We start from the raw sequence: 12,832 nt of genomic DNA on the forward strand, positions 1-12,832 counted from the left end.
GATCTAGATAACCGTATGAGTTCACATGGAGACATCATCTTTGCCTGCACTAAATGCCTGGCGGGGATAGATAAAATGTTTCCAGGTGCTGGAGTCATGCTATCAGTGTCTGCTGTGGTGGTGCTGGCCTGTGATCCCAGTACTTGGGAGGCTGTGGCAAGAGGAGCACAGGTTTGAGGCCAGCCTCAGCAATTTAGTGAAATCTTCAGCAACTTAGCAAAACCCTGTTTCAAAATAAAGAATAAAAGAGGGCTGGGGTATAGTTCAGAGGTAGAACACCCCTAGGGTTCAAACCCCAGTACCACAAAAAGGGGAGGGGGCTGGGTGTAGCGTGGAAGTACAGTGTTCCTGGGTTCCGCCCCCAGTACCAAGACCCAAAACGTCATCACCATCACAAACGGCATGTCTGACTTCGAGAACTTGCCGTAAACTGGGGCTGAGCCAGTGTTTTGGGCTTTGGCATCAGGTGCGGGTTCCCAGCGGCGAGTAAAGTCAACTCCTGATCGATTGGGTCATGCCATGTGTTGGGGCCGGAGCCAAGTTCACCTGGCAAGCACTGGTTTGGGTGCGGCTCCTCTGGGGCTGAGGCTCAGAAGAGCTGAAACCCTCTTGGCCGCCATTGAGCTAATGTCTGGGCGAGTAGCCGGGAGCAGAAGCACGGGGCCTTGGGAAGACCAAAGTCTAGGCTTCCGTAATGGAAATGGCCACACAAACCCGCCACATAAAGGTGGCTGTTGGAAACAGCAAACATAAGTAGCTACGTTAACTGTAGCATGAACGCTTCCAACTAAGGTGTGCTTGAAACCAACACTCAGAGGCAATGACATCTGCAGGATGCCACCAGTGCACGCCAAGCGGGGAATTCACGAGAGGTGGTCCAGTCTTAAAGTTACATTTCAAGTCCTGGAAAAGCTCTAATTATATAAAAAACTTCATAAGCCGGGCGTTGGCGCACGCTTGTCATCCCTGCACTTGGGAGGCTGAGACAGGAGGATCACGCAGTTTAAAGCCAGCCTCAGCTACTGAGTGAGGCTCTCGGCAGCTTAGCGAGATCCTGTTTCCAAATAAAGTATAAAAAATAGGTCCGGGAGTATAGCCCGGAGGTAGAAAGACCCTGGGTTCCACACCCAGTACCACCAAAAACAAAACAAAACAAAACCAATTTGGTATAAAATTATTAGAAATCAGAAAATGACAGATAAAATTAATGAAACAAACTTTAAAAGGATTACAAAAAAAACCCTGAACATGTTTTATAAAGCAGTGATAAAGCAAAGGACCTAAATGGAAATCATCTATTTTATCCCACCAAATACTGCTTTGTGTGTGTGTGTGTGTGGTACTGGGGTTTGAACCCAGGGGTATTCTTCCTCTGAGCTGCATCCCAGCCCTATTTTAGTTTTGAAACAGGGTTTCACTAGGTTTCTGACAGTCTAAGTTGTTGAGGCTGGCTTTGAACCTGTGACCCTCCTGTCTCAGCCTCCCAAGTACTGGGATTAGAGGTGTGTGCCACCATGCCTAGCCCCAAATAGCATTTTAAATATATGTTCTTTCTACTTTTTGTGTGTGTGTGTGGTACTGGGGTTCCTGGAAACCCTTCTACCTCCAGGCTACACTCCCAGACCCATTTTATATTTTTATTTGGAAACAGGGTCTCTTAAGCCAGCGCGGCTGGCTTCGAACCTGCGCCATCCTCCTGTCTCTGCCTCCCAAGCGCGGGGATATTATAAGCATTTCTATGCGTGTCATGACATTATTAAAATGTTGTAAGTAACGTTAAGGTGTTGTGGTTAATACACAGTTATGTTCCCTCTTCCACAGGTATTTGCTTACGATCATTGTTTCTGGTCCATGGACGAATCTGTCCGAGAAAAGTATGCAGGTAACAGCCCAGCATCGTGTCCTGTATACGGAGGGGTATTTCAGCATGTCCTCCATACACCGTCAGTGTAACTGGTGTAACTTCTAAGACTGTACAACATCCTCCAGTGTTTGCTACACGAGTTTACACGGGGTTTGGCAAAGGAGAGATTTCATGTGTGCTGTTCTTGGTATGAGAGAAAATGAGAAGACTATGGACCCAGGAGACTTGCCTCACACACGTGATCCTGGCCTCACGTGCGACCAGGAGCACCCACAGGCCATGGGTTCCCTGAGATACCAGTGACACGGCCTAGAGAGGCCGCTGGTGTGAGAGAAGGTGCCCGCGGGCCAGGAGAGAGGGGCCTGGCTGGAGGCCGAGCTCCGTCCCTCCTCACCTGGAGCCTGTCAGACCCTCCGTTTCTCTTTCACTGAGGGCCGTGCCATGTTCCCTGAAAACTTTCCTTTTCCCTGGAAGTGCATTGCTTCACTCTCCTCAATGGTGACTACCTCAAGCCCCATTTCACCGCAAGATTAGGGGAGTCCCTCTTGGGTTTGATTTGATCTGATTTGATTTTTTGAGACCTGGTCTCACTATCTTACACAGGCTGACTTGTCTTTGAAATACTGAGCAGTATATTTTATTGGTATTCGATTAGCAGTAAGATTAGTACTATGGCTGTTTCAGAAGTTAAGGCACATTTGTCCCAACGAGAACTTGAAGGAATACTGCAAATTCAAAAGTAGAATCAGTCCACTGGTAACTTAACTAGGAAGCGGAGCATCACGGATCTCCGCACCACAGCATCTGGGTCTTCTCTATTATATTTCAGACTCAGGAAGATGAGTGAGGCAGGTTGTGGTGCTTCGTGTTTATAATCCCAGACGTGGGAGGCTGAGACAGGAGGATCGCAGGTTCGCAGCCAGCCTCAGCACTTAGTGAGACCCTGTTTCAAAATAAAAAATAAAATAGGGCTGGGGTGTAGCTCAGAGGTAGAATGCCCCTGGGTTCCATCCCCAGTGCCACACACACACATAAAAAAAGAAATGGCCAGTGATAAAAGGAGCGGGGGATTGGAAGTGGGATTTTCCCGAATTCCCTAATCTATTGAACAAACGCACTCAGAAGTACAATAGTTAAATTCAGGTATACCTACGTCCCAAGTATGAATTAAAGCTTTTGATCATCATGGACTATACAATAAGCAGTTCATTGGTCTCTGCGTTTCAGGGCTTCTTGGTTAGTGTGTGTTTGTTCAAACGTATTACAGGGAAAGCCGCCCTGATTTTCCCTCATGTGCTAACTAGAAACAACCAGAAGGGCACAGGCCTTTGGGAGCATTGATCAAGTTTAAGAATTTCGTTTGGAAATAGAGAAGTTAATGGTACATCTTGTGATCTAGGCTTGCTTTTTGTTAGCATGTGGTTTAGGCTTTATTTATTTTTGTGGTACTGGGGATGGAACCCAGGGGCCTTCTACCTCTGAGCTATTTTTATATTTTATTTGGAAACAGGGTCTCAGTAAGTTGTTGCTAGCCTCACTGACGCTGGCTTTGAACCTGCGATCCTCCTGTCTCAGCCTCCCAAATACTGGGATTGCAAGTGAGCACCACCTCGGCTTTTTTTGTTTGTTTGGGCACAAACGTTTGGGCTTTAAACGTTCTGTTTCTTTCTTTCTCCTTCAGGTCAAGATGACGTTTTCAGATGCCTGGGGGAGAATATTCTCCAGAATGCTTTTGATGGCTACAACGCGTGCATCTTCGCCTACGGACAGACGGGTGAGGTTAACTGCAGAGTCACAGCAACTTGTCTTCTGGCAAGAGAGAGGCGTCAGCCGCGTTGACCGAGTGACTCGCTGCCCATTTATTCCTTGTTTCTTGTTTGCTTTCAGGAGGTACTACTAGGATGAAATTAGGCAGTGAGATGTTTTTAAATGAATGTAACAAGATTAGGATTCAAATTTGTTTTTGTTTTTGTTTTTTGCTGATTTTCTCTTGGCACAGGTTCAGTTGTGTGTTTTAAAATACATTACAGTATGCCGGGCGTGGTGGCGCACGCTTGTAATCCTCATGCTTGGGAGGCTGAGACAGGAGGATCGCACAGGTTCGAAGCCAGCCTCAGCTACTTAGTGAGGTTCTCAGCAACTTAATGAGACTCTGTTTCCAAATAAAAATATAAAAATAGGTCTGGGAGTATAGCCCGGAGGTATAAAGCCCCTGGATTCCACCTCCAATACCACCAAAAATAAATACATAAGTAAATAAAATACATTACAGTAGCTGAGTTTGGTGGTGCACGCTTGTAATCCTAGTACCTGAGAGGCTGAGACAGGAGGATCTCAGGTTCGAGGCCAGCCTCAGCAACTTACTGAGGCCTTCCACAACTTACTGAGACCCTGTTTCAAATGAAAAAGAATAAAAAATAGGCTGGAGGTGTGGAAAGTAGAATGCTCTGGGTTCAATCCCCAGTACCGTAAAAACAAAACAAAAACAACAGAGTTACAAAAAAAAAACAACTGCGTTAAGACTGTTGAACATGTTATTAGCCAACACATCATCTGCTTCAAGGATACACTTGTTAACAGCTTAGGGTTATAATTGATAAAGAGCTTTTTGGCTTCCCTACCTTTGTGGTCAGGGAGATGGATAGACTCTTAAGATGAACTAGTTACTAAAAGAGCGTATCATGTAGCTCGTCCAACTCTTCTTCCAATGTGTGGTAGTTACAAGAGCAGAGACCCCGCCAGGCAGTGGCGCACGCTCTAATCCCAGTACTTGGGAGGCTGGGACCGGAGGACTCCAGGGCTTCTGCCAGCCTCAGCCGCTTCACAAGGCCCTCAGCGACTTAGTGAGATCCTGTTTCAAACTAAAAAATGAAAACGTCAGAGGATGTAGCCTGGAGGTGTAATGCCCCTGGATTCAATCCCCAGCACCAGAAAAACAAACAAAAACAGAAAAAGAGCGCAGAGCCTCTGAGCTGGGCTGCGCCCCCTTCCCCTGTCCCTGCTCCTCGCCAGCCTAGACTCTGCAGTTTCCTGATCTGCAAAATGTTGATGACTGTAGACCTCTGGTGCCGGGCGTCCTGATGAAGTGCTGTGTGGGCCTCAGCAGCGGCCTGGCGTGGAGGGAGTGCTGCCTTGGTCTCAGGTGTCACAACAGTCACACCTGAAGCTGCTGGCAAACAGCTTGCCTGCTTGAAGTGTGTTTGCAAAGTCACAGAAGGGCCAGTAGTTACTGTTTGGGGATGATAGGACTATGGTGATTTAATTTTTTCCTTTCTATTTTCTGAAAAAAATTTTAATGACTGTGTATTTCTATTATAGCAAAGAAAGTCATTTTGTATTAGAAAAGATTAACCCTTTAGTTCACACACAGAGTAGGTCTGAGCTGGATCTCAGTAGAGTATTAGTTTTTTTTTGTTGTTGTTTTTTCAGGTCTGGGGATGGAACCCAGGGGCATTCGACCTCTTAGCGACACCCCCTGCCCTAGTTTTTATTCTTGTGTGTGTGTGTGTGTGTGTGTGTGTGTGTGTGTGTGTGTTACTGGGGGTAGAACCCAGAGGCTTTCTACCTCCGGGCTATACTCCCAGACCTATTTTATATTTTATTTGGAAACAGGGTCTCACTAAGTTGCCGAGAGCCTCACTATGGCTTTGAACCTGTGCGAGCTTCCTGTCTCAGCCTCCCAAGCACAGGGATTACAAGCGTGCACCACCATGCCCGGCTTATTCTTTATTTTGAAACCAGGTCTCACGGAGTTGCAGAGGGCCTCACCAAGTAGCTGAAGCTGTCTGTGAACCACTGTCCTCCGGCCTTAGCCTCCCCAATGCTGGGGTTACAAGCGTGCTCCAGCCACCACGCCCGGCTCTCAGTGTAGTATTAGTCATATGGGTCTTTGGGGTTTGTTTATCTGGTACTGGGGATTGTAACCACTGGCATTCTACCTCTGAGCTGCACCCTTACTTTCAGACCTTACTATTCTTGAGTCATTTAGATATTCTCCTAAACGTGAAGGTGAATAAAGTCGGTTCTTTCCTTTATGAAGCATGTTTACCTATTTAGAGGGGCATTGAACCCAGGGGTGATCTACCACCAAGCTACACCCCAACCCTTTTTATTTATTTCTTTTTTTTTCAAGTCTGGGGATGGAACCCAGGGGCATTTGACCTCCCGAGTTACACCCCCTGCCCTATTTTTTATCCTTTATTTTGAAACCAGGACTCACTGAGTTGCAGAGGGCCTCACTAAGTAACTGAGGCTGGCCACAAAATGCGATCCTTCAGTCTCAGCCTCCTGAATGCTGGGATTACAAGCATGCGCCGCCACGCCCGGCTTTTATTTCTTATTTTGAGACAGGATCTTACTAAGTTGCCCAGGCTGGCCTCGAACCTGTGCTCCTCCAACCTCAGCATCCTGAGTCATCGGGAATACATATAGCTGTGCGCCACCAGGCCCAGCTGCGTGCCTACTTCTGACTTTCACATCTGCAATAGGAAAGCTTGTGTATTTCTGATTTTCATTATATTTCGATTCATTTCTTATATTCTGGGCATTTGGCTAAGTGCTAGTATTTACTCTGAGCAACGGAGAGAGAGAGTTATGACCTTAAACTTCTCAAAGAGGCAGTAATAACTCCAATCCCTGTTTTCCAGGGTCTGGAAAATCTTACACCATGATGGGTACAGCGGACCAACCTGGATTAATCCCAAGGCTCTGCAGTGGGCTCTTTGAACGCACCCAGAAGGAAGAAAACGAAGAGCAGAGCTTTAAAGTAGAAGTGTCCTACATGGAAATCTACAACGAAAAAGTTCGGGACCTGCTCGATCCCAAAGGGTAAAAGCCCTGGAGCCTCGGGGGTCTAGCCTCCTGGACCCAAACACGCCTCAGTCTGCTTAGGTGACGTTCGTGCCTTACACTCGAGTGGAGGATCGTCTAGTTGTGGTCTCTGCGATTTATTTTTATTTCCGTGGAGTGGCTTCCTGCAGCCAGCTCTGGGCTTTGGGACTTCGAGACGCCTTTGGGGCTGGGAAGAGTGAGTGGGCAGGCACACGCTTGTGTCCTGTCACTCCCAGATTTGGCCAAAGCCACAAACAAAAACAGTGTGGCAAAAAGGAGTCACTTAGCATCAGCATGACTGGTAGCTCTGGACGGCGTTCTTTTTAATTTTCCAGTACAGTTCAGTGGGATCCAGCAGCGGGTCTGCAGGCTGTTGGAGAGGCGCAATCAGGGTTATAAAGCCAACCTTCACGATAATTTAGGAACTTCTCAGAAAGATAAGGTGTCCCCAATTTCACGAGGGGGGTGCAGAGTCCAGAAGTGAGGCCGTGCGGCCTGGAGAGGGACGCAGACTGGACGACACGGGGCGGCTTGCTGCGCAGACGCAGCATCAGGAAGGTCAGACCCGCCTGGCCAAGGCTCACGGGGAGCGGGAGGCTGGCGGGGGCAGGTAGTCATTTCTGGGCATGGGCTGTGGAGTCACACAGCTCTGGGTACAGATGACCAGGAGACATGATCGGGAGGCTGTGGTGCTCGATCAGCAGAAAGCAGCACCTCGCAGCTCCTCAGGTCAGGCTGCTTTCTTTGACAAAGAATCCTGAGGTCCTCCCGGGGAAGCGAGGTGGCGCTCGCGGCGCGGTTCCGCGTAAGCCTCACTTGGCAGACATTGCTCAGCCATCCCCGTGTATCAGGCACTCCGCAAGTCAGAGGAAGAGCTCCCAGGATGAGTTGTGTAAGGACACAGCTGCAGCTCAGTGCAGCTGCTTTTGACTTGGCGGGGCCTGGCTGGCCTGGTGCAGCGGTGCGCGCCTGCAACCCCAGCTATTCGGGGTGGGGGCAGAGGCCGAGGCAAGGAGGATCGCAAGCTTGAGGCCAATTTGGGCAATTTAGGGAGACCCTGTTTCAGAATAAGGACTAAAAAGGGCTGCGGCTGTGGCTCAGTGGCTGGCTGACCTTTCTCAGCGGAAGGGAAGCGTCCATACAGGTCGTTGGTGGATTTTGCGTTGGGTTAGCATTTATCCACAGAGAGGTCAGGTGAGACGGGCTGGTCGTTCACACCTCAGCGTGGAGGAGTAGAGGTCACGCCGCTCAGTGTGGTGGGAGGGGGTGTCTTGACGTCAGAACAGGACAGGAGCAGGGCGCAGGTGGCTGGTTGTGGCCCCGGCACCACATTCTGCTGACTGTCCTGTCTGTCTGGGCTCCTGCTCTTCCACCTCTGTAAAGACCTTTACTTTCTCTGAGAGCCAGCTCAGACCTGCTCTTTCCAGAAACTTCCAGCTGACTGACTGCATACCTGTCCATTCTCTTGTTTTATGTTGCACGGTGCTTGTTGTGGAAAAGCCTGAACCTCGCTCGCTCGCCGCACTCACCACCCTTAGTGATTTCTTATGTCTGTCCTGTGAGTGGCTTAGGACTTAACCATGGGCTGTGGATTCACTGGGCTCTGGGTACAGTTCCTCTGCTTGTTATCTACTGAGGAAGTTCCTTACGCTTGCCTGCAGGCCTCCTCCCTTCCTCTCTCCCTCCCTTCCTCCTTCTGTCTGTCTATCCTAGAGATTGAATCTGGGGCTATCTACCTCCTAGCTACCGCCCCAGCCCTTTTTATTTTGAATCAGGGTCTCACTGAGTTGCCGAGGCCGGCCTTGAACCTGCCGTCCTGGGCTCGGCCTTCCAAGCACTGAGATTGTAGGCCTGCGTCACCATGCCAGGCCCTGGGTGACTCTCGAGCCCCCAGAATTGTGCTAGGGACTACAGACCCAAAACTGGTCACACTGTATTCTTGGCCTCTGGAGCCCAGAGCCTGCTAAAGAGCGGACATAATAGATCAGCCCTGACCTGTGGTGAGGGGCGGGAGGATCTGAGGCAGGCACGGGGGCAAGAGGGTTACGGAAGAGCACGCGTGGCCCTGAGGAGGCGGGCTTTGTTCTCTAGGCACCAAGGAACTGCCACAGAGTTTTAAGCATTTCAGTTTTTCTTTTTCTCCTCCTCTGTTGAGGTGAGATGGTGGGTGATTCCTGTTTTACATTCTTTTGTTTATCTGTGCCTTCTCACCCTGAATGTATATTCATTTCATTATACAAAATGTCTTTTAACATAGACAATGAACCAGGCGTGGTGGCGCATGCTTGTAATCTTAGTACTTGGGAGGCTGGGTAGAAGGAGCGCAGGTTCAAGGACAGCTCCAAGGACGGCTCCGGCAAGTAGTGAGACTCTCATTGACCTAGTGAGACCCTGTTTCAAAACAACATAAAATGGGGCTAAAGGTATAGCCAGAGGTAGAATGTGCCTGGGTTCAATCCTGAGAGAGGAAGGGAGAGAGAGAGAAAGAGAGAAAGGGAGGAGAAGAGGAGGAGGAGAAGGAGTAATTATTTTTAAAGATTTTAGTTTTAGTTTCAGCCGGGCGTGGTGGCGCACGCTTGTAATCCCTGCGCTTGGGAGGCTGAGACAGGAGGGTCACACAGGTTCGAAGCCAGCCTCAGCTACTGAGCGAGGCTCTCAGCAACTTAGTTAGACCCTGTTTCCAAATAAAGTATAAAATAGGTCTGGGAGTATAGCCCGGAGGTAGAAAAGCCTCTGGGTTCTACCCCCAGCACCACACACACACACACACACACACACACACACACACAAGATTTTAGTTCCATGTTATAAATAATAATTGTTATCCATTTGTGGGGTACAACACGATCAATGTTTTCATTTGTGGAATGGCTAAATCAAGCTAATGAATGTACCCATCCCCTACATGCTTAGCAATTAAAAAATATCTACTCTCGCCGGGCGTGGTGGCGCACGCTTGTAGTCCTGGCATTTGGGAGGCTGAGACCGGAGGATCGCAGTTCGTGGACAGCCTCAGCTACTCAGTGAGGCCCTCTGCAACTTAGTGAGACCCTGTTTCAAAATAAAGAATAAAAAATAGGGCAAGGGGTGTAGTTTGGAGGTCAAATGCCCCTGGGTTCCACCCCCGACCCACAAAAATAAATAAATAAATAAATAAATAAATAAATAAATAAATAAATCTAGTCTCATCAGTTTTGAAGCGTATGTTACTGCTGGCTGCAGTCACGATGTGGTGTGTGCAGGGCACCGCCACTTTCTCCTCCTTGCTGACTGCCGAGCTCGGCACCCCGCTCAGTCTCCTCTAATACCCTTGGGCCTAGAGCAGTAGGTGTGCTCCGTGCTTGGCAGGGGCCGGGTTTAGCCACTCTTGAATATTTTCTTTCTACAAATATGAACAACTATTCGATTTCATTCTGTAGGCTCGTTCTCCACGCACGTGCTGGAGCGTTCGACTCTTGCCCCCCCTTGAGGCTGTTCACGTGATGCCGCGCGCGGGTCCCCAGCACCAATAGGAAACGGCTCTGCGGCCCTGGGATGGCACCGCTGCTGGGTTCCTCAGTCATTATTGGATTCGTTTTGTTGTCTGTGCTTTTTTGGTCCTCTGCGCGGTTGAGCTGGCCGGTCTTCTCGCACAGCTAACATTTGCCGCGCTTCTTAGGTTTGTGCTGTTCTGGGTAGCCCGTGGGTGCCCGTCCTCTGACTCTGCATTCCTCGTGTCCGTCGGCGTCCCACACGGTGCCCTTGCCAGCGATGTGATCTTTTACCACGCTAGGAAGTTTTTCTTGCCAGCGAAGATTTTGAAGTTTAGTTTTAAATTCTTGGGGGACCAGGTCATTTGGTTTTGTTCATTTGGGGTCTTTCTTGAATGAAGTAAGGATTTCTAGGAAGCACAGTTGGGTCCTTTTAAAAACTGCATTGTTGACAAATCATGTCTTTGTTTCTCGTAAACAGAAGCCGTCAGACGTTGAAGGTCAGAGAGCACAGTGTGTTGGGACCCTACGTGGATGGACTTTCGAAACTGGCTGTCACAAGCTACAAGGTAACAGCATGCATTATGTAATGTATGGTGTAAGGGTTTTGTTTGTTATTTTTAAAAATTAAATTTATAACATTTAACGTGAATTTTTTTACCATAAAAAATCTTAAAAATAAGATAGTAAAGTAGACTAAATCTGATGAAGTTTTAAATTAAGCCTCAGGGTTGTCAGACTTAATGGATCTAAAACTTTTTGTGGATTTTTTTTTTTTTTGGTCATACTGGGGATTGAACCCAGGGTTGTTCTACCCCTCAACTACATCCCCAAAACTCTTTTGAAAAGGGTCTTGCTTAGTTGCTGTGAACTGGCCTCGAAACTTCTATCCTCCTGTCTCAGCCTCCCAAGTGCTGGGATTCCAGGTGCATGCCACCGGGCCTGGCTTGCAGAGAATTTTTTTACTTTGAGGCTTTTTATTTATCATGTTGAATTTTTTCTGACATAGTATTTTTATTTATTTATTTTTTTACTCACACAGCAAAATAGAATCCTGTGATTTTCAAAGTTTTTCACATACGTCTGTCAGTTTGGGATTATGCTGAACTGCACGTAACATCAGAACATAAAAGGATGTGAGTTTTCTGAAGTATGAGCTGTGTCTCTTGTGCTCAGCACTTATCCTCGGCTCTAGAGAGGCCCTGGCACGTGGTGGGCGCCCTCAGCATCCATGGAGTGGATGAATGAGCGGTGATGTGGTGATGTAGACGATGCTTTCCGTGCAAGAGAGGTCTGGAGGGAGATGCTCCAGGCCTGGCTTGGGGCTCCAGGGTGAGAGGTCACTCCACGTAGAGAGATGCGATTGTGACCAGGTTCTCATGGTTCAAGGCTCTCATCACCAAGACGTGAGGCTAAGCCGGCTTTAAGAGAGGCTTTAGCGGGGCGTGGTGGCGCACGCCTGTAATCCCAGCATTTGGGAGGCTGAGACTGGAGGATCCCGGTTCGCAGACAGCCTCAGCTACTTAGTGAGGCCCTCTGCAACTCAGTGAGACCCTGTTTCAAAATAAAGCATAAAAAAAAATTAGGGCTGGTATCCCCAGTACCACAAAAAAAGGGGGGGGGGATGTCTCAGATGGTCTGTATCACGCTTTGCATCTTATTTGCCAAGGCTTCGTCACGTTGTCAGACTGAACTGTACGGGCAGCCGGGAGATGTGGTCCCCAGCCTCTGCCGCACGCGCTCAGCTACATTGGGCTCCTTTCCTAGGAGGAGAGAGGCCTGGTTCAAAGGAAGCCGCTGGACGGCTCTTGGAACCATACACCATCTTTCCTCTTCCTCATGAAAATCTTTATGAAGGGCCGGGCGTGGTGGCGCACGCTTGTCATCCCCGCGCTCGGGAGGCAGAGACAGGAGGATCGCGCAGGTTCGAAGCCAGCCACGTGCGCTGGCTTAGGAGACCCTGTTTCCAAATAAAAATGTAAAAATAGGTCTGAGAGTGTAGCCCGGAGGTAGAAGGGCTTCCAGGAACCCCAGTACCACCAAAAAAAAAAAAAAATCTTTATGAAGTAGATGGTTTTATTTATTTATTTATTATGGTACTGGGGATTAAACCCAGGGGCATTCCACCTCCAAGCTATACCCCAGCCCTATTTTTTATTCCTTATGTTGAAACAGGGTCTCACCAAGTTGCAGAGGGCCTCACTAAAGTAGCTGAGGCTGGCCTCGAACCTGCGATCCTCCTTTCTGACTCCCAAATACTGCGATGACAAGTGTGCACCACCATGCCCAGCTCTAGCTGGCTTTATTTTATCTGCTTATTTTTTGCCTTGCTGGGGAACGAGCCCCGGGCCTTGTGCACTAGGCCGGGGACTTTCCAGCTCTTCCTTGTGATCAGTGCAACTGATCTAAAACTCTGATTGGTTACATAACTGTTTTAAAGCTTCTAACCTTTTGCCAGGCGTGGTGGCGCATGCTTGTAATCCCGGTGCTTGGGAGGCTAAGACAGGAGGATCGCAGGTTTGAAGCTGGACTCAGCAACTTAGTGAGGCCCTCTGCAACTTAGTGAGACCCTGTTTCCAAATAAGAAATAAAATTGGGCTGAGGGTATAACTTGGAGGTAGAATGCCTCTGAGTTCAGTCCCCAGCACCAAAATAAATAAATAAATAA

General features: G+C 48.5%; 1 protein-coding gene across 1 annotated transcript in view; it reads left to right on the forward strand.

The window, feature by feature from the left end:
• The window catches only part of KIF13B (kinesin family member 13B), a gene marked incomplete at both ends in the record, with an annotated part of 153,036 nt that overhangs the window by 54,567 nt on the left and 85,637 nt on the right, over positions 1 to 12,832 (forward strand). Inside the window, 4 exons of the mRNA XM_080709861.1 lie at positions 1,822 to 1,882; positions 3,546 to 3,638; positions 6,511 to 6,691; positions 10,646 to 10,733. Of these exons, the coding sequence (XP_080565987.1) occupies positions 1,822 to 1,882; positions 3,546 to 3,638; positions 6,511 to 6,691; positions 10,646 to 10,733 (423 nt within the window). The remainder of the gene's footprint in view (positions 1 to 1,821; positions 1,883 to 3,545; positions 3,639 to 6,510; positions 6,692 to 10,645; positions 10,734 to 12,832) is intronic.

Source organism: Muscardinus avellanarius (assembly GCF_963383645.1).
Source record: "Muscardinus avellanarius genome assembly, chromosome: 14".
Lineage (NCBI taxonomy): Eukaryota > Metazoa > Chordata > Mammalia > Rodentia > Gliridae > Muscardinus > Muscardinus avellanarius.